General features: G+C 45.2%; 4 protein-coding genes across 5 annotated transcripts; 1 reads left to right on the top strand and 3 right to left on the bottom strand.

The window, feature by feature from the left end:
• Positions 1-305: 305 nt before the first annotated feature.
• LOC144082669 (uncharacterized) lies at positions 306-8,896 on the bottom strand. Its single transcript, XM_077609954.1, has 9 exons — positions 8,665-8,896; positions 8,247-8,591; positions 7,581-7,691; positions 7,425-7,501; positions 6,156-6,228; positions 5,410-5,715; positions 1,874-2,188; positions 856-1,392; positions 306-780 (listed from the first exon to the last, which is right to left on the bottom strand). Exons 1-9 carry the CDS (start codon positions 8,711-8,713, stop codon positions 647-649), a joined length of 1,947 nt encoding a protein of 648 aa, XP_077466080.1. The 5' UTR covers positions 8,714-8,896; the 3' UTR covers positions 306-646.
• LOC144082970 (uncharacterized) lies at positions 3,852-6,248 on the bottom strand. The gene is made up of 5 exons (XM_077610482.1): positions 6,156-6,248; positions 5,090-5,715; positions 4,837-4,920; positions 4,660-4,761; positions 3,852-4,271 (listed from the first exon to the last, which is right to left on the bottom strand). Exons 2-5 carry the CDS (start codon positions 5,361-5,363, stop codon positions 4,207-4,209), a joined length of 525 nt encoding a protein of 174 aa, XP_077466608.1. The 5' UTR covers positions 5,364-5,715; positions 6,156-6,248; the 3' UTR covers positions 3,852-4,206.
• Positions 8,897-9,412: 516 nt separating the features above from the next.
• On the bottom strand, positions 9,413-11,640 carry LOC144082571 (arylsulfatase I-like). Its single transcript, XM_077609815.1, has 2 exons — positions 11,199-11,640; positions 9,413-10,870 (listed from the first exon to the last, which is right to left on the bottom strand). The coding sequence occupies exons 1-2, from the start codon at positions 11,513-11,515 to the stop codon at positions 9,469-9,471; spliced, it is 1,719 nt and encodes a 572-aa protein (XP_077465941.1). The 5' UTR covers positions 11,516-11,640; the 3' UTR covers positions 9,413-9,468.
• Positions 11,641-14,470: 2,830 nt separating this feature from the next.
• Positions 14,471-18,543, top strand: LOC144082365 (uncharacterized). 2 transcript variants are annotated; one of them, XM_077609488.1, is made up of 6 exons: positions 14,471-14,764; positions 15,105-15,169; positions 15,252-15,307; positions 16,554-16,603; positions 16,680-16,839; positions 17,181-18,543. In XM_077609488.1, exons 1-6 carry the CDS (start codon positions 14,657-14,659, stop codon positions 18,227-18,229), a joined length of 1,488 nt encoding a protein of 495 aa, XP_077465614.1. In that variant the 5' UTR covers positions 14,471-14,656; the 3' UTR covers positions 18,230-18,543. The 2 variants fall into 2 exon arrangements, with proteins under 2 accessions (XP_077465614.1, XP_077465615.1); XM_077609489.1 differs by lacking the exon at positions 14,471-14,764 and adding an exon at positions 14,996-15,020.
• Positions 18,544-18,545: the final 2 nt, after the last annotated feature.

Here is an 18,545-nt window from a genome sequence, read left to right as displayed (position 1 = left end):
AACATGTTTGATGGGGCGGCCGTTGCGCTAAACGCTTGACCCGGGTTGTTGACCTTTCACCCCCAACCGGATCAATCCAGTTGAAAAGTCAAAGCCAAAACCGAATGGAGCTCGTTTTCGGCTTGTTTTTTTTTTTCTGTCCTACTTTTAAGATTTGGCATAGGCCTTATTATAATTCCCACAAACACATTGCGTAAGTCTTTATCGCGGGTCGTTATGCAAAGAGCGATACAGAGCTGAGTCTGTCATGCCATCAAGATCAAAGGTTAGGCCACGCCCACAGGTAGAACAGATAGGCGTCCAACTCATTTGGATTCCTTTATTTTTCTTTGCAATCGAGTCTTTGAAACATGGAAGGCTTGTGCAATCATGGTCACATGACCTAAAAAAGGGAACTGCCGCAAAAGCTTGAAGTCATACATGACAAATGAACTTGAATTGCACTCCTATTTCTAGAGAAAACATTTTTGCTTTTGCTAATCCATAGCCTCAAATCATCTCATCTAATCCATCATGTTTTCATTAGAAAATACATTCAATAAATATTCATCCATGAAGAGATCAGGAGGCCCATAGTCCGTTTGAAAGTACAAAAAACAAACATTTTTTTCAATCATCTTTTTATACGGATTTGGAAATAAAGCGCCTATTTGACCTCCGCACGGCCTCGCTGGGGAATCTTCACCTGGCCGTACGTCACCTCCAAATCTTGGTTGACTCTTATGGAAGCCCTCGGCTGCCGGACCATCCTGACTTCGGCGTACGTCAATTCCCGTTCATCTGCCATGGGGAACGGAAACGCCAGAATGAATCAAAACGGCCACCAGGGCAAAGCGCGCCCACTCAAACCCTTACCGTCGCCCCCGCCGGCCTTTTTCTTGCGCAGGTAGGTCACCGCCAATGCGATCACCAAGAGCATGACGAGCGCCGAGAGAACGCCGCCCAATATCGGCAGATAAGGGACGGACCGGCGATCCTCATTTTCCCCGTCGGGGTTGTCGCACAGGGCTCGATCGGCTTTGGACATCCACCCGTATCGGAACGTCCCATTGGAGCTGCAGTTAAACAAGACTAGAAAGAAAGAAAAAGAGCAGGCTGAGGTCGACCGTCCCACCAATGCGTCGCCGGGTGGGTTCTCACCGCAAGATACGTCGACTTCCCGCCGGACTTGGGTCACCTGATTGTTCACGGAGCAAACTAAGAGTCCCGAGACGTTCGGCTTCAGAGTGATGTTGCTTTGGTCCACGTGGCCGTGGAGCAGCTGGGCCTGCTCCACGGCTCGACCGTTTAACCGCCAGCCGTATTGGAGATCGTCCCCGTCGGAGGTGCAGAACACCGACTGCCGTCCTCCGTCCTCGCATTTGGCCTCCAGGTCGACGGCGGTGATGGGAGCTGAGGGAGGGAAACACCCCGTGTCAATGCCAAGCACCCGTATGTGTGGCTAACGTTATCCGCGGCTAAATTCATTCTTTCGTCTACCCCGGCTAACCGTGGGCACCATCCCCGAGGGGTGGCCGGCCGGCCGGCCAATCGCAGGGCACGAGGAGACCAATCATAGATAGGGTTAGGAAATTTAGACCTTTCAACCAGCTAGCCTAGCATGTAGGTGTGTTTTTGGCGTTAACCTTAACCCCTAAAAATTGGTCGGTGCGCACCTTTGGCTCTTTTTGCAGGAAAACAAACGCCTAGACCGAGACCCGGCGTTAGCGCCGTGGTTCAAATGGAGTCTTTGGCCGACGTCGAAGCAGGTATATAGCACCAAAATGGAAGAGTTCAAAGAAAACGCACAAAGGCGCAAGCATTTGAGTATTGTAGAGATGTTTGTGTATAGTATATATGATACAGATAAAAGCAAAAAATGAGATCAATTGACCTTCAATGAGGAGTTGCATCGTCCTGTTGCTGATTCTCTGTCCCGTGTCGCTGTCATAGGAAATAAGACTGTAGTTCCCAGCATCGGTCTTCTTCAGCTGGACTATCTTTGCCGTCCCATTGTTTGGGCTAAAGCTTACTCTTGGAACACTAGTATTGATAATTACACCATTCCTATACACTATATAAATGTTCTTGTCGCGCTTCCAGTTAAAGCTATTTTGACCGCTGTTGACCAATTGAATTTCAATTTCTCCACCCAGTCGTCCATAACAGCGAGCCTCTTCTTTGGTGGCGTCACAAGGCTTACCGGCACCTGAAATCCAAGAATCAAACATTTGAAATCAGCCATTTCCAAGAGCCATTTTTCAAAACCAGGTGAAAGGGAAATTGTCAAATCACGAATTTTGCTATCCATTATTAGACTATTCATTTTTGCTCTGTCTTACGGCGGTAAAAAACAACAACTTTAGCGTACTGTATTTTCTGGCGTATAAGTCGCACTGTTTTGGTATTTTGGCTGGGCCTGCGACCAATACTCAAGTGCAATTTGTGATGTTTTTTTCTCTGACCACCCGCAGCCTGTTCACTTGTTTTCATAGGCTATAGTTATCCCCAAAAAACTGACGTATGTTTGTTCTTGATTTCTGATAACATAAAAAATGGCCCTCCTAAAAAGTGATTTTTATTTTTCCCCCCCTCTTCTTTGTACATTCATCGTCTGAAAAATAGAATAAGTAATGCAACTTAAGGTCAATTTGATTTGATTTTTTATAACTTTTTCCCCCTAGGCTATAGTTATAAAAAATGATTATGTTAAGAGAGGCCTATTTAGCCCGATGTTCTCCATTTTAACCATTGTTACTTCGACCGATGTATGTTCGTTCTTGATTTTTGATAACATCAAAAATGGCCCTCCTGAAAAAGCGGCTTTTATCCCCCCCCCTCTTCTTTGTACATTCATCGTCTGAAAAAGCAACTTCAGGTCAATCTCATTTGCCGTTAACAATTGTGTACTGTTTTGGAAAAGCCATCTCACTGTGGTGGACGCTCTCAAAGGCTTTCTCGACTCAAACCATACAGCATGACGGGTGGCGAGGGAACGCCGCCCAATGTCGGCAAATAACGGATCAATGGGTGACCCCGGTCTGTCGCACGGGGCTTGATTGGACGCCCGCTCCATTCAATTTTCAATGCGATCAAAAGAAAGCATTTCAATAGCGGAGATTTTGAAAGAGCGACTCGGGCGAAATAACGCCAGCGTCTTCTGACGATTTTTCCCCGCCAGAGCGCCAAAAGAACTGACCTGGAGAAAGCGCCGCCAGCAAAAGCACCAGCAAAAGCACCAGTCCGGCCGCGGCTCTCATGACGCCAGTATCGGATGCTTTAAGAATTTCTTTCTCTTTTTATTTCCACGACGGAAAGGGAAGTTGCACTTCTTCTTTTTGTCAATGTAGAAGCAATCAGATCAAAACATCATCGAGCTTTGAAACGCCTCTCTTGTGACTTTTCAGGGCAAGCGTCAAGAGGCCACGCGACGACGGCCCACCATCTTGAAAGACCCCGAGCGTTCCCGCCGGTGTCCAGAAAGAACGATAAGTTCTTTCTTCTTCTTCTTCTTCTCCTTCTTCTTTTTATAGAAAAATGACAAAGAGGAAACGGCAATGGACGTTACTTCTTCTTTCGTGAAGTTGAGGGCTTGAACGCTTTTGTATTTCTTGTGTATTCCTCCCAGTTTCAAAGAACAAAAAGCAGTCCGATAGCCAGAATGGGCTCATTCATTGCAGGCAACTTTACAATGGTATTCAAATCAAAAAAGAACTTTTGGATTGTGTCTCTTAATACCACGTTCAGATGTTTAACGCGCCCTAAATATTTTTTCTCTTGCCGCAATGTCATGCATATGAACCTTTATTATTGTACTTTTATACATGAGCATGTTAGGCCAGAAAATACGCTATAAAAGATGAAATGAGGAGTGGAAAAATAGAGAAAAGTGAAGCTTCAGTCCAAGGAGCTTGAGCGCCATCTTTTGTGGGGTGTGCTTACATGGACGGATACAAAATTAAATGACACTAAAATGAACTTGAGTGTCAAATCACTTCTTTTTTTTATTTTTTTACTGATTGTTTATACCGTCATGAAAATGGCACTCACAGAGTTAATGCACCAAGCAGAACATTTTTGGGGCATTTGGAAAAGTGCAAATGTAAATTACAAAAATAAAAAATAAAAAAAAACATGCCGCTGTTTATTTGATATCATCAGTGCAGCCATGTTGTCTTCCATTTTTTTGTACTATTCTCATCATTTAAAAAAAACAACTTCATTTTGTCATCTCTCTGTTGCATCATTTTGTCTTGGTAAATTCACGTACGTTAATTCCTGCTCGTCCACAACTGTAAAGACAAAGGAATAGAAATGGATTCATTTTTCATATGAATAAACTACTCCAAATTTCATTGCATATAAATATGTGAAGAGCATTTGGAATTGAATATAAATACAACACATTTGTATTCTGATGAAAAACAAGGTTTTCCATCATTTCCCAAAGTACAAATTAGAGTAGACATCACATAGTTTTAAGAAAGATGTCCTTTCCTTGACAAATGAAAAGAAATATTTGATTGTTTGGAGATGCATAAGTCACATCAGAATTTTTGTTTAGTGTCATTAATATAATATAAATCATAACCGGAATCATTTTTTTAAATTAAGAACGTTGGCTTTGAAAGGCAAAAGCAAGCTAGAAACTGTCAAATAACAAGAATAAAAGTTGTTGACCTGCATGTGTGTGGTGGCTTTTCCTCAAAGTGTAGAGTACAACGCCGACCAATAGGAGAAGGCTCCCAGCCAAAACGCCAGTACGGATTATCAGCACCAAATCTGAGCAATTAGGAAAAAAGAAATGCTAGGCGTCACGTCACGTCACGTGGCGGCCATTCCCAAGCGTCCGTTCACCTTGAAAGCTGGCGTCCCAGCGCGCGGAGACTCGGCATCCGATTGGACGAGTCCCATTAAAACAGCAGTCGGGAATTGGAAGAGCTACACCAAGGAGGAGGAGGAGGAGGAGGAGGGCGGGAAAACATGGCTTGAAAACACATTGACTTCCAAGATATGCTCGTTTCAAAACTCATGTTTCATTTGTACGGGGTGAGCCAAAAAATGGCCACTTTTAGACTGGACTTTGCATGTCCACCATTTTCTTACCCACCGCAGGTCAGACAGATTTCTTGCTCTCCTTCACTGACGTTATTTCGAACGGAGCAGACGATCCGTCCCGAGATGTTGCGTCTAAGGGTGACCTTGCTTTCCCAAAGCTCTCCGTGCACCAGATCCTCGTCTTGCAACGGTCTTTGGTTCAGGCTCCACCCGTATTGAAGGTTGTCTCCGCCCACGGAGGAGCAAGACACCAGCTGCTCTCCTTGGGGCAGACACTCGGAGACAAGATGGATGGCGGCCACGGGAGCTTGGACATATACATACATTGTTGAAGCTAATCATGCTAAAGCTAATCATGTTGGCCATGTTCACCTTCAACCAGCAATTGGAGTGTGTGATACAGGGTGTATTGTCCCTCCCTGAATTCCAGAGTATAGTTTCCGCCGTCAGTCTTGGTCACGTTGACCATGGTCATCACCCCGCTGTCCGAATCCAAGCGCGTTCTTCCCGAGATACTCTCCTGGAAAAGCCTGCCCCTGCCATAAAATATGGTTTCCCGTCCTTTCTTCCAGTAATACAAGTAGGGCGGGGTGTCCACTAAGTGGATATTTATTTCTCCAGACAGCCGTGCGTAACAGCGCGCTCCATCGTTTCTTCCATCGCAAAGCTTGCTCGCACCTACAAAAGGATCATGAAATCATAGAAAATGTTCATTAAATCATAGAAAAGGTTCATTAAATAATAGAGAATGTTCATTAAATCTTAGAAAATGATCATGAAATCATAGAAAATGTTCATTAAATCATAGAAAAGTTTCATTAAATCATAGAAGATGTTCATTAAATCATAGAAAAGGTTCATGAAATAATAGAAAATGTTCATTAAATCATGGGAAAGGATCATTAAATGATAGAAAATGATCATTAAATCTAAAATTGTTTTGCTGAATATTTGTCGGTCAATATGGCATTTTATATTCATCCCTTTAGCTGCTACACATTTACATTTTTTTTCTACTCCTGGAAATCTTTCATTTTAAAGAGAAATGGAGCCATATGGCTTCAAGATAAGCGGTTTTTTTTTGTTCTTTTTGCCGTTTAGACGTGGAAAAGCCTGACCTTGACCCACTGTGACGAGCAACAGAACAAGTCCAGCTGTCGCTCGCATGTCTCTGATGAGCCAGCCGCTCAGCTGCAAAGCAACGAATGTGATAAAAAGAAAAAGACCTTTGTGTGTGTGTGTGAGCACTCTGTCGATATTTATTTCACGACTGATAACAGATAGGAAAGAAAAAGGGAGGGGCCTAAGCTTCAAGTCGATGGAAGGCCTTCGTATCGCGGCTTCCTTCCAGCTGAGAAGAAATATCGGACGAAAGCCCTTTCGCAAAATGAATGATTCAAATAGCAACCCCGAAAGGAGAGCTTTAGCTTCCGTCCATTCATTTTCCCTTTGGCTCATCTTCACCGGGGGGTGCCGGAGCCCCTCTCACCTCTGAAGAAAACATCTTACAGAGTTGAGGTGGAACACATTTCAGTGTGGCCTGCCGCCATCAGCCTTGTCCTCCGTCTCAAAGTCAGCATTTTGCACTTCAGGAAGTGTAAAGAACCCCAAACGGGGACAAACGGACGGATGGACGAGGTGGAGATGGTGACAGATGAGAGAATCGGCTCCCCTTGCGCAACTCTTCCCGCGTACGCTATTGCACAAGTTGCATACCTGTCAACCTCTGCCGATAACTGCCCTTATAAATGATTATGATTCCCCTTACAAACCCCCCCAAAACCTTACAAACACCGTACGACTCGTACGGTGTTTGTAAGGTTTTTGGGGTGCGCACTCCGCGATACGTCACGCACTTACGCAACAAAATCGAACTTACGAACATTTTTCGACATAAACGCAATTTGCAGACATGTTCGTATGTACCGTTGTTCGTAAGTCGTATGTTCGTAAGTAGGGGAGCGTCTGTATTTCTTCATTCATTTTCCATTCCAGATATGAAGAGAGAAGGTGCTTTGACTAATTGAGCACTCTTTTTCAAAGGAACTACACAGTCACCTCTAGAGCCAGCCCTTGTTGATGCCTTGGAATGATTTGGTACAAAATCTTGCAGGGGAGAAGGGGCTTTGTTACAGAAGATTTTCGAGACTGAGGTGGCATCTGCATAATTAACAGGATGACATTTGTGAAAAAAAGATAACACTCATTTGATCATCACTCTTCCTATTTTCAATTCAATAAACACTCGAGTCACAATATCGGTTTTATTTCCACATTAAACTTCGCCAACATTTGTGATACAAACTATGAAGACGTCATACAGCGATATAAAATGAATGATTAAAATCACCTCGATGAGAATTGCTGGTTTAATTCGGTCCGTAATGTAAAGTATCTTGCGTACGATCATCGCTCGTCTGCCAAAATTCGACTGCCGTCTTTTTGTTCCTGGATTTAGCAGAACCTTGGCAAAAGTCAGAGAATCAAAATGGTTACAATTTTCATGACAATGGCTGATTTGCGCCTTTTCGTGCCCGTCATACCTGACCTTCCGCTCCGCCTCCTTTTCCTACACAAGCATAAAGACAAGACCACGATGACCAGTAAGGCAGCCAGTGCGGAACAAACCGGAATGAGGATGGAAAAACGGCTTTCTGAAAAGAGTAGACGACAATTACAAATGGTGTCACCTCCAATGTTAAAAACATCAAGAAATATCTTTTTATGGAAGTTCCTGAGGTCAGTATGGGTTCGTGTTAATCCCTGGAAAAGCCTCACCCGTGTTTTTCCCACTGGGTTGACGGGATAACAGCAGCAAGGACGATGGCTAGATACTAAATGGCTGTGCAGTCAATGGGACAACTTTCTCCTTTGGAAGGGCTTTCTATAAGTTTGTAGGTACTACATATTATTTGATAGTCCTTGAGGCAAGGAGACAAACAGCCAATCACACATAGCTAGGGATAATTTAGCTCACAAGTAGCCTAGCATGCATGATTTGAGGATGTGGGAGGAAACCCGGAGTACCCACGCTAGCCCGGAGTGAACATTCCAACTCCCCACAGTGAGGACAGATCTGGCACGGAACCCACGACCCCAGAACTGTGAGGCTGACGCACTAACCACTGGTCCACCGGGTTCCATCCATTTATTCAATATATCTCTAGAGTCAAATCCTCCCTTCCCCCGAAAAATTCTTCACCACTTACCCTGCACATCCAGTTCTACCGCAAGGTTTTTGACACTGCACCCAATGGAATTAAAGATTTCCAGGATATATTGGCCCGAGTCGGTCTTCTCCACGCTGGAAAATGTCAAAGTCCCGTTGCTGATGAAGAAGTTGGCTCTGTTCCCGTAGGGTTCCTCCATCAGCACCTTTTCTCTTTTCACGGTGAACACCAGAACGGGTTCGCCGGGGTGCACTTTCTTGCATTGCACCCGATGGCCACTCGCGTTGGCCATCACTTGGATGGAAACGGTCGCTCCGAGGGTGACGGAGAACCGAGACTTCTCCTGGGTCCCATTGCAGACGGATTCACCTGAAGGGAGCAAAGCTAAAAAAAAGGGGGGGTGGCAGCAAAACATTGAGGATTATGATTCCCGCATGACTTCTGAAGCCAACCTTACCATGAGCGGTTCCGCCAAAGAGAAGAAGAAGAAAACAAGTCGGCTCCATATGCCTGCCTTATATAGTAAGGTCTACCAAGAGAGAGTCCAAATCTCCGCAATTTAACAGGAAACAGACCAAGAGGAAGGAAGTTGAGTCAAGTGTCACTTCTCCTTTGAAGCGCCGTCTGTCGTCCAAAGGTGGGCGTCTGCCATCACCTTCGATAAATTAAATAAAATGCTACGTGGTGGAAGCCTCTTTAACGTCGAGTCTGTGAGCACCAGCTCTTCATTTCCCGGAACTCAAACGGCGGGTGACTTGTCTGCTGGTTTCGAAATATCTCGGGCACGGCTGTGGTTGGTCTCGGTGCGCCTCTGCGAGAGGGCAACAAAAACAAAAAATGAAACTTGGATGATCATCTTAAAAATACATACTGGTGGTTGCTTCAACTGTAAGTACTTGCTGTCACGTACCTTTGTTGACCAACCACAAGGGAAGGAGTACCTACGCAGGAAAGCCGGAGCCCAAGAGTGACCTCCAAACTGTGAGGCAAACGTGCTAACCACCGTGCGAAAAGAAATCCAACTGTTATTCAAATAAAACACTTTTTTTTATTGCAATCAAACTTTTTGTCCGGCCCGCTGACAAATGCCCGAGGAACAGTACCGGGCCGAGGTCCTGTGCTTTGCAACCACTGCTTTAAAACACAATCAAATCATTGTCTCAAATGTACAAAAAGAGCAAATCGATTAGCATTTGTATCAAACACTCAGGGCATTGCGGATCCCGGTGAGGAACGGGCAAATGTCTGGTGAATATAGTTTTCATATCCTGTTGGACATGATCCTCTTGTTGAGTCTCCTGAAAAACGATCGTCCGTGAGAGGCTTTCAGCTTCTTCTTCCAGGCCCATTTCTCCTTCTTGGGATAGAAGGTGTCCCGGCTGTCCTCTTCCTCGTCCGGCACCCAAGGAACCCAAGCGCCCCCGTTCAGGCCCGGGTCGGCTCGCGGGTCCTCTATCGGATACCGTACCGGGACGGCCGTACGGTTGTAGTACGCCAGCCTGGCCAGCAGCTCTTTGACCACGTCGGGTCTCCGCTCGGCCAGGTCCAAACGTTCGTTGGGGTCTCCGGAGATGTTGAAAAGCCACAGCGATTTCTTGGCCTGGGCATGCCTCTCCAGGTTCCACCAGCCGGCGGGGAAGCTGGCCAGAACCTGCGGCGGCGTCCAGTCCCCGTAACCGGGATCCCCCGTCAGCAGTTTCCAGTCCCCGGCTCGGATGGAGGCCTGCACGGCCGTGTTCCAGATCCCGTGTCCCTTCTGCAGGGAGCCGCTACGGGCGCGGTTGTAGAGAGGGTCGATGTTGTGTAAGATTTCAAAGCGGGGAGACTCCTTGCCCTCGCTGATGGCTCCCCAGACGTCGTACCCGTCCACGCCCTCGGTGAGGGACCGGTTGCCACCTGCCAGGCCCACCAGGGTGGGATACCAGTCGGTGATGTGCACCAGGGCTCTGCTCACTCGTCTCTTCTTTCTCAAAAGAGGGCTGTGGACGAATCCCAGGCCCCGGACTCCGCCTTCCCAGTAGGTGCCCTTGCGCCCCCGAAGCGGCCAGTTGTTGCCGCCGGACGACGGCTGTCCACCGTTGTCCGTGGAGAAGATGACCACGCTGTTCTGGTAGTAGCCGTACTTTCGGAGGGCGTAGGTCACGTTCCGGACCGCCTGGTCCACCGCCGAGACCATGGCGGCGTACTTCCTCCTCGGGACGTTGGCCAGGCCCCGGTACGGGTAGATGTACTCGCGCGGGGACTGCAAGGGAGTGTGAACCGCTTGAAAGGAGAGGTAGATGAAGAGCGGCCGGGCGCCGGGATCGTGCCTCGCCAGGATCCGCCGGACCCTCTGCGCGTACAAATGGGTGGAGTATTTCCCCCTCTGATCCCAGGCCGGCGTTTCGCCTTCGTGGAGGTCGAACCCGCACGCGCCTGGACCGTCGCAGGAGTTGTAGGTGTAGTAGTTGACGCTGCCGGTCAGGGAGCCAAAGTAGGTATCGAAGCCGCGGCGTGTGGGCAGGCACTCTTTCTTGTAAAAACCCAAGTGCCATTTGCCCACCATGTGGGTGGAGTAGCCCAGCTCCCGCAGTCTCTGGGGGAGGGTGACGTGGTTCAAGGGGAGGCAATTGGGCTGCCGGGGTCGGATGATGGAGTGCTGGAGGCCGGTGTGAATCTGGTACCTGCGGGAACACCGGGACACCTTTTTAGAAGCGGAACTAAATATCAAGCACACAAATATTGACTGATTTTGATCAGTCACTTATTCATTACATATGAATTATGCCTGATTCTGAGCTACTGGTAGTTACACACTTAGAGAATAAGTACCTATGAATTCACTTAAATGTCCTTGAGCTTTGTGCAAGTATTCTAATTGCATTACAAAATACAGCAAAAGAAAGTGTTGGTTTTTTGAGTTAGGTACGCAAATAACCAATGTTAAATTGCCCATTCAAAACCAGGATTTCGCTTTTTTTTGCAAAAGACCCACTCGCGGCTCCACCCTACCTCCCAGTAATGAGTTGGCTTCGAGACGGCGTGCAGATGGGCTGGATGTAATAATTTTCCAACTTGACTCCATCGGCGGCCATCTTATCCAGCACGGGGGTCTTGATATCCGAGCTGTGGTAGCCAATATCGTTGAATCCCTGATCGTCGGTCATGATGAAGATGATGTGAGGAGGCTTGGGGCCAACGGAGCCTCCGCCAAAAGTCTGACCCGCCTCTGTCTCCACCTGGTTGGGACCGTTGGAATCCCAGGCGAGGTATCCCAGGCTGAGAAGACTCATCACAGAGAATCTTGCCAGTGCCGTGGCGGCCATCATTCTCCGTCTCGAGACCAAGTAATCCGGTCCGAAGAGGTGAGGTCAGCCAAGCATTTTACGGTTTCTCCAATTTCTCCAATTTGCCAGCCTGATGGGGATGTGTGTGAGCCTCGGCCATACGTTCATTCGAGTAGACTGGCACTCCGAAAAAGCTTTCAAAGCTCCTTGGAGAAACATTTTCCTTCCCCTAGTGGTCCCGTAAACGCCGCCCATTTACCTTGCAACTTGGCTACTAAAAAAACATTAGCTTCCTACCACCTTTAAGCACACACACACACACATACACACAGTAATGTTTCTACTCCAGCCAAGTGGGACTCGTGAAGGCAGATCACATTCCAGCTTTGAGACTTTAACATTCTTGTAAACAGGTAAAAGGGCAGTTGAATTTATTTCCATGTTCAAATGTATCCCATTTTTGGGCCACATTTTTTATTGATTGGGGTCATTAATCACGAGTTGGGTTTGTTAGACACCATTTATCTCCCTCCAACAACAACACACGTGAATCAAACCATCGGGATTGGTATGAAGCTTGTGGACAGCTTGCTGATGAGTTGATCATTTGATTTTGGTGTCCTAGAGGAGGGGGATGGGGAAAAGAGACCGGATAGGGGCTGTCGAGGACCGGATTTGACCATAGACCAAGGGCGGATTCAAACCAGACCAAAGTCCATTGTTGGCTTTCTTTGGTTCGGAGCAAAATAGATTCGATCCGGGCTTTTTGGAAACCTACGCATGCGCCAAAACAACCCTTAAAAACGCAACCTTTTTTATGACGGGTGAACACTGACAGAGTTGCGCACAGGTGCAGGACGTTATTAGGACGAGTACTAATGACATCACGATTATGGGTGGGCAAACTGAGATACTCGCATTTGATTGGTTAAATACTATCAGCTTAGATGAAATGTGTGCCCACGCCAAGGATGGCTACCTCCCAGAAATATTAGCCTTTATTGATGTTTTCTCTACTTTTACCCATCATAAATAGTCAATTATGTGTTTCCCCCCCTTATTTATTGAACAAGGATGAACATTACAAGGCTGTTTTCTGTTCTTTTTAACCTGATCCCAGTGACCCACATTTCCAACTTGTCCCATATCTAGAAAGCAAAGCAAAGAAAAACACTGCTCGGGACTGGCTATATTCCAGAGACAGACCCTCAGTCAGGAAATCTCCAGTCGCGGGGTTGGACAGACACACTGGCAGACCCTGTTCCACACACGGACTGCGTGGCTCTCACAAATGTTCCCTTAATATTACTGCTATTTCTGTAGTGACTGTAATGGCGAGACAGAACATACTTGCACGGTTTCAGCGAACGTGCCCAAGCGGGCCTCAAAAAAGCCACTTTACAAATCCTCCATCAAATCAACATAACATGACGGGACTATGCGACTCCAGTTTGCAGCTCCCGTACGGATAAAGAGCCCCGTTAACCCCCGATGTAGGCCTTCACTGTGTCAAGAAACCATCGCTAACCGTTAAAAGATGTCAAATGGCGACGCAGTTACCAGCCAAAATTGTTGTCAAGATTTATTGTGTAGACTAAGTCACTAACGTATGTGTATGTTTCTCTTTATAACAAGTTTAGTCGCCATTTAGAACTGATTTCTTTATGCCGTATTGCCATTCATGTAAATTTCATGATGATGAGCCTTTGAGCATAAATGCTAATGTCGAGCGGTTGGCAGAAATATTCAATGCAAAACATATCTCGCCTTGCTCGTGTTGATGTTGGCAACGGGAAAACTTGCGGCTATGAAAACTGCCGGCCAGTTAATGAGCCTCCCGTAAAGAGCAGGAAAATGCCGCTGCGGCTGTTTGCTGAGCAATGGAGGCATACATACCCGGCCGGCACGGGCGCGGTGCCAGGTAGAGCGCCCTGGTTTAAAGTATACTGATGATACTCGGTACCAGGGCCCAATGCGGCTTTTTCTTTGGATTATAGGACTCAGCATCCCTAGTTTGAAGTGGGTCAAAGAGTAAGAGGGGTTCCCTGGAATTGGGGTTTAACTCTGGGGAAAATGATCAGGATGTCTCAACCGTGCTGTTCACCGCAACACAAAAATCCCCATTTCAATGGAGACCAATGACTCCAAACACTCTCCATAAATAAATCTATGAACACACGACGACTCATCCAAACCGGTGAATTGACCAAAGGAACTTCGGGTCAAGTCGGTTTAGTCGTCCTTGACTGATGAATGAACCACTTTTGCACGGTTGCATTGTTATTTCCTGAGAGCTCAAATTTGAGGTACAAATATTTTGCAGCGGTGAGTAGCAGATGTTTCGGTTTTGGCTGAAGGAAGTGGCACTGTTACTCAATATGGCTGCTCTCTCTCCTGCACCACAAACACTGGCTCCTTTCTAATCAGCACAGCTCTGCCAGTAAACCTGCACATATTAGCCCACTGCTTCCCCCCATTTTCTAATCTGGGAACTTGATGGATGTGGTCGCTTTTTCTGCTCAGCAGCTTGGTGCCAAAACTCTGAAAAGAAAGCCTTTTTTAAAAACTTGTCGGCCTAATTCCACACAAAGATGCTCTTGTTTCGAGAATTTGCTGTATACTAGTATTAGCATTTCTGTTCGTTTATTGCTGCTCAAAACAATAATAATAATTGGTCAGAGGTCATATTTAGATTTATAACGGAATATTTTATATACATATGTAATTACTAAGTAAATTAGAATACTATTAGATTATCGTTTATTGACCTAAAACGACGGCGCAACACCCGCATGTGCAGAAATCATTGGAGCCCAAATAAGACTTATTTATTATTAAAATAAAGTGCCACGGTGTCCTTTTCATGTGTACAGTGAAAAATGTCATTCTAATGCTAAATTGTCGCTCTCGAGAGGACGTGACGCACATGCGCAGTCACAAAAGTCACGATCCTGTTCCTAGCTACTGACGGTCATGATCAGGCAGTGACAAAGCGGAAGTAAGTACAATACAATCCTTCCCGTGATACACCGCGCTACACGTGAAGTTGAATAAAAAAACATGTGGGATTTTTTTAAAATGAGTTTATCATTGACTTAGGCGTAATGGCCGTTTAAATGACACCTTAATGCAAGGAAAAGCACGTTTCTGCTTGCGTTTGCTGTTGTGCGTGGAGCCGAGAACATGTCTGTGAACGCGTCCCAAAAGGAGCTCATTGTGCTCATTATTCGCCATTTGAAGGAGAATGGCTTCCACTCGGCTGCGGAGGAGCTTCTTAAACAGAGCCCACAGGTGAGCAACACACGGACACCCAGAATAAAACAAGCTCAAACTTTCCATGTGTTGCCAATACCGTATTGTATATATATAATACACATTTGACATGACTTCATTTGCATTGTGTTTTCGTTCATGGAGGTTAAAAAGGTAACTAGCCTTGTTAATAATGGTTTAAGGACTCAAATGTATAGGTAGTAAGCTTAAAAGGTTGTCAGAAAAATAATTACTCAAATGCTTTCATTCGTATACAGGAAACATCTATACTTAGGTACGTGTAATGATGTGTATTCTCATTGTTACATTTGGAATGTGGTCAAATTGGAAGGAAAATGAAACTATGACTCAATTTCAGGGGTCCGAGATGGGAACCGCAGCGTTATCGTCATCATTAGTGGACATCTACAGTTCCTGGTTAAAGTGAGTAGTACCTACTATGTTGTACGTGACTTTTTGGGTTCCCAAATACCTTGTGAATATTAAATAGTTTTATTCCTGGCAGAAAGTCCAAGAACAAGCACCCTACATCCAATGGACGAGTCTCAACTCCAATTCAAGGTATCTAATGAGGAACAATAAACATTGAAGTGTCATTTGTATGTATGTATATATGTCCTAAGCAACACGCTTATTTAATTATATATTTATTCATGTATTTATTTCTTGACCTACTTATTACCTATCTATTACCTATCTATTTATGTCTAAAATGCCTTTCCTATTCCTGCATCCTCACCCTCTTGCCACTGGAACAACGAAATTTCCCGAATACGGGATGAATAAAGTTATCCAATCCAATCCAATTTTCAAATTCGTAATGTTAAAAGCTGCACGCCCAATTTAGCGCTTGTGTGCGCATTTACTGTAAAATAAGGACATGCTAGCCACGGTTGCTAGTGTTGCACCCTGCATTTTATCTTGAAACACAGGGAGAAATCAACACAATAGTGATTTGTTGTTGCTTATTCAAATCCAGCATTACTGGTATCTTTAAGTGACCTGTATCCATAACAGCAGAATGCCAAATTACAAGTCCGTAACTATCACTTATTTAGGTCTTTTGCCGAGTAAACGCACCTTACGGAGAAGCACTACCAATTTCGTCATACGCAGTTTCTAGGTGTGATGACAAGTAGGCTTTTGTTGTTGATGATGACGACAGGGCCTATGTCCGATTATTATTATTAATATAATATACAATTATACCCATATATATAGCTATCTATCTAGCTATCTATATGAAGTCCTTCTCAGCTATTCAACAGGGTAAACAATGGAATATCAATAACATAAATTCCTTGCTATGACCGTCATAGACAATCTACTAATAATGGTAACTGTAATGGCGGCCGAAGGTAGCGTACTAAATGTTACATACATGTGCATGACCCAGGACTCGCACATTCAAAAGTAAATAAACATTACTAAACATTATCTTCTCTCTCACACGCTAAACAGTGTATATTGCAAACCACAAACTCAACCGGCCTCTACAACAACCAGCATACCTTGAAACACCGACATACACTTTAACACATCACACTTGCCATGTGGATCAAGGCATCAATAATCGAATACCGATAAACACTTTAGCATGTCACACTAGCATTGCTTATTCACGCTACAAATGTACCACAAATTCAAAAGACAGCAGATGAACTTTCCCCTCGCAATGGCCTTTTTTTAATTTTCTGAGCAACTTTCAGGACAGTTTAAGATGGAACAACATTTCTAGTTAGCGTCATTTACGTAGTGGCAAAAATGCTAATTGCAGTGGCGTGTTGTTTCATTTGTCTTTACCCAGCTGTTTCAAAGAAGGAGAAAAGAACTGCAAAGAAAGCGCACAAGACCAAAGTGAGTTTTCACCTGGCCGGAAAACATTCAATCAATGAACTGCCGTACTGGAGTGACCATAATTTGTATTTTTCAGTCACCTAAAATCAACAAAAAAGATGCGAAATGGTCAGAAAGTGTCAAAAAGGAGAAGCAACAAAATGTGGCCCCCGCCGCCGCCGCCGCCGCCGCCGAGTCGGATTCTGACAGCAGCTTGGATGTTGAGAAATGGCAAAAATTGCTTTTTCAGATGACCGGTAAGTGTTTCTGTTTGCGGGTGACAAACAATAGTATTTTTGGAATGGAATCATTTTTTTCCCCACACCAAGAAATGCATAAATGGCACATATTGCAATCTGGTTATTGACATTCAGTCACTTTCCGTTCCACTTATCCTCACAAGGCTGGTGGGGGTGCTGGAGCCTATCCCAGCCAACAACAGCCACCTGGAATATGTTTGGCTAGCCAGTTGCAGTTGTTTACATTTAACCCTGTACACAACGTAGGTATTTAGGAGCGACACACTAGGGTTACTAAAACATCAAATACAACAAAATGCCGCATTTTTGTTTTAACAGTACATTTTTTTTGTCTACAGATGTCAACGTTATGAAAATGGATACCATCAACGCTTTGGAGTTTAGCTCGAGCTCAGCCAAATGTGTTAAGAAGAGTGTGAGAAAACCCCAGGCCAAGCCTAAAGCGAGCACACCTTTAAAACAGTCAGCAAAAAAAAGGGGGACCTCGGGGAAAGAAACCAAGTCAAGTTCCTCCAAAAAGAAGACCCTAGAAAAGGCTAAACCCGAGACCCCCTCGGCTACCTTAAACGGCACGCCGCCTCCGGCGCAAGGGTTGTCGTCGTTTCTAGACCAACAAACGATGAAAAGGGACAATAGGAGGAAAAAAAGAGAATCTTCCCAAGGCGAAAAGCAAGAGAATGGGATTGAAACCGGCAGCTGGGAAAACAAAGTTCTGGGACAACCCGTGCAAGATGCCACCAATGGCGCTAAACTGAACTCTGAACCCCAAGAAGAGCCGCCTATGGAGGAGGTGAAAAGAAAAAAGAAAGGCAAGAAAACGGAGAAGAAGGTCACCAAGTCTCTTATCAAAGACCAAAAAGGTGAGAAAAAGGGAAAGCGGGGTTCCCATCACCTGAATATTTCGGACAATGCGGTCAAACCCCCCAAAAAGAAGAAGAAAAGTGACGTTAATGAGAAAATCTTTGAGCGGTTAGCTGAGGAAGTCCAGAAAATCCAAATGTCTCTTGACCCTGTAGAAGATGATCAGCAACCATCGACCAGGAGAAATCCAGACTCCATCGATGATGACGGCCACCAGATGAGCACCGCAGATGTTTCTGAAAAGAAAGCAAAGAAGAAAATGAGAAAAAGTCTTCCCGGTGTGGAAGCTCCTCCACAAGTGGTTGAAAGGGTGAAAAAGAGAAAAGCTCATCCCGAGGAAGTGAAGAAAAAGAAGAGAAAAGGGGACAGCGCTGTTAAAGATGAAAATACCAACATTTACATAGACGACAAAGCCAATCCCAATACAGACAAAAAGAAGAAGAAAAAGCTCGGCTCAACCAATGCGCTACCTTTGTTTTCCCTGGAGACGCCGAGTCCTTCACCGCAGAAAAGGAAAAGTAAGTAGATAGTAACAACTGTATTTTTCCCCATCATAAGTCGCAATAAAGAGGGAAAAAATAATATGGTGCATCATTGGGATGGCCATTTAAAAAAAAAAAACAGAAACCAAAAACAAACAAAGGAGAAGAACAAGCTAACTGTGGCTGCCCGGGTTGTCGGACGGAAAAAAAAACAAGTTGCACATGAGTGTTTGTCGCAGGGCCAGCTCAACGATGAAAAAAGTGCCACTTTTGCTCCAGAAAATACAACAAAGTTTTTGTCGCTTTTTCCGCAGAGAAAGACCTTGTGCCTCGTGACCACCTTCCGGAAACGCCGTCCTA

This window comes from Stigmatopora argus, chromosome 9, assembly GCF_051989625.1.
Source record: "Stigmatopora argus isolate UIUO_Sarg chromosome 9, RoL_Sarg_1.0, whole genome shotgun sequence".
NCBI lineage: Eukaryota > Metazoa > Chordata > Actinopteri > Syngnathiformes > Syngnathidae > Stigmatopora > Stigmatopora argus.
This window is presented reverse-complemented; position numbering and strand designations above follow the sequence as displayed.

What these genes read in the sequence shown, in the direction of transcription:
- LOC144082970 (XM_077610482.1), bottom strand. Translation starts at nt 5,363, where the DNA reads ATGTATGTATATGTCCAAGCTCCCGTGGCCGCCATCCATCTTGTCTCC. An exon ending in AGAAATCTGTCTGACCTGCG is followed by an intron (nt 4,921 to 5,089) that starts GTGGGTAAGAAA and finishes TCCTTGGTGTAG; the next exon opens with CTCTTCCAATTCCCGACTGC. An exon ending in AAGCCACCACACACATGCAG is followed by an intron (nt 4,272 to 4,659) that starts GTCAACAACTTT and finishes TTGTCTTTACAG; the next exon opens with TTGTGGACGAGCAGGAATTA.
- LOC144082669 (XM_077609954.1), bottom strand. Translation starts at nt 8,713, where the DNA reads ATGGAGCCGACTTGTTTTCTTCTTCTTCTCTTTGGCGGAACCGCTCAT. An exon ending in GCTCGTCACAGTGGGTCAAG is followed by an intron (nt 5,716 to 6,155) that starts GTCAGGCTTTTC and finishes ATCCTTTTGTAG; the next exon opens with GTGCGAGCAAGCTTTGCGAT. An exon ending in AAAGGCCGGCGGGGGCGACG is followed by an intron (nt 781 to 855) that starts GTAAGGGTTTGA and finishes TCCCCATGGCAG; the next exon opens with ATGAACGGGAATTGACGTAC.
- LOC144082571 (XM_077609815.1), bottom strand. Translation starts at nt 11,515, where the DNA reads ATGATGGCCGCCACGGCACTGGCAAGATTCTCTGTGATGAGTCTTCTC. An exon ending in AGCCAACTCATTACTGGGAG is followed by an intron (nt 10,871 to 11,198) that starts GTAGGGTGGAGC and finishes GTGTTCCCGCAG; the next exon opens with GTACCAGATTCACACCGGCC.
- LOC144082365 (XM_077609488.1), top strand. Translation starts at nt 14,657, where the DNA reads ATGTCTGTGAACGCGTCCCAAAAGGAGCTCATTGTGCTCATTATTCGC. An exon ending in AGTCTCAACTCCAATTCAAG is followed by an intron (nt 15,308 to 16,553) that starts GTATCTAATGAG and finishes GTCTTTACCCAG; the next exon opens with CTGTTTCAAAGAAGGAGAAA. An exon ending in ATTGCTTTTTCAGATGACCG is followed by an intron (nt 16,840 to 17,180) that starts GTAAGTGTTTCT and finishes TTTTGTCTACAG; the next exon opens with ATGTCAACGTTATGAAAATG.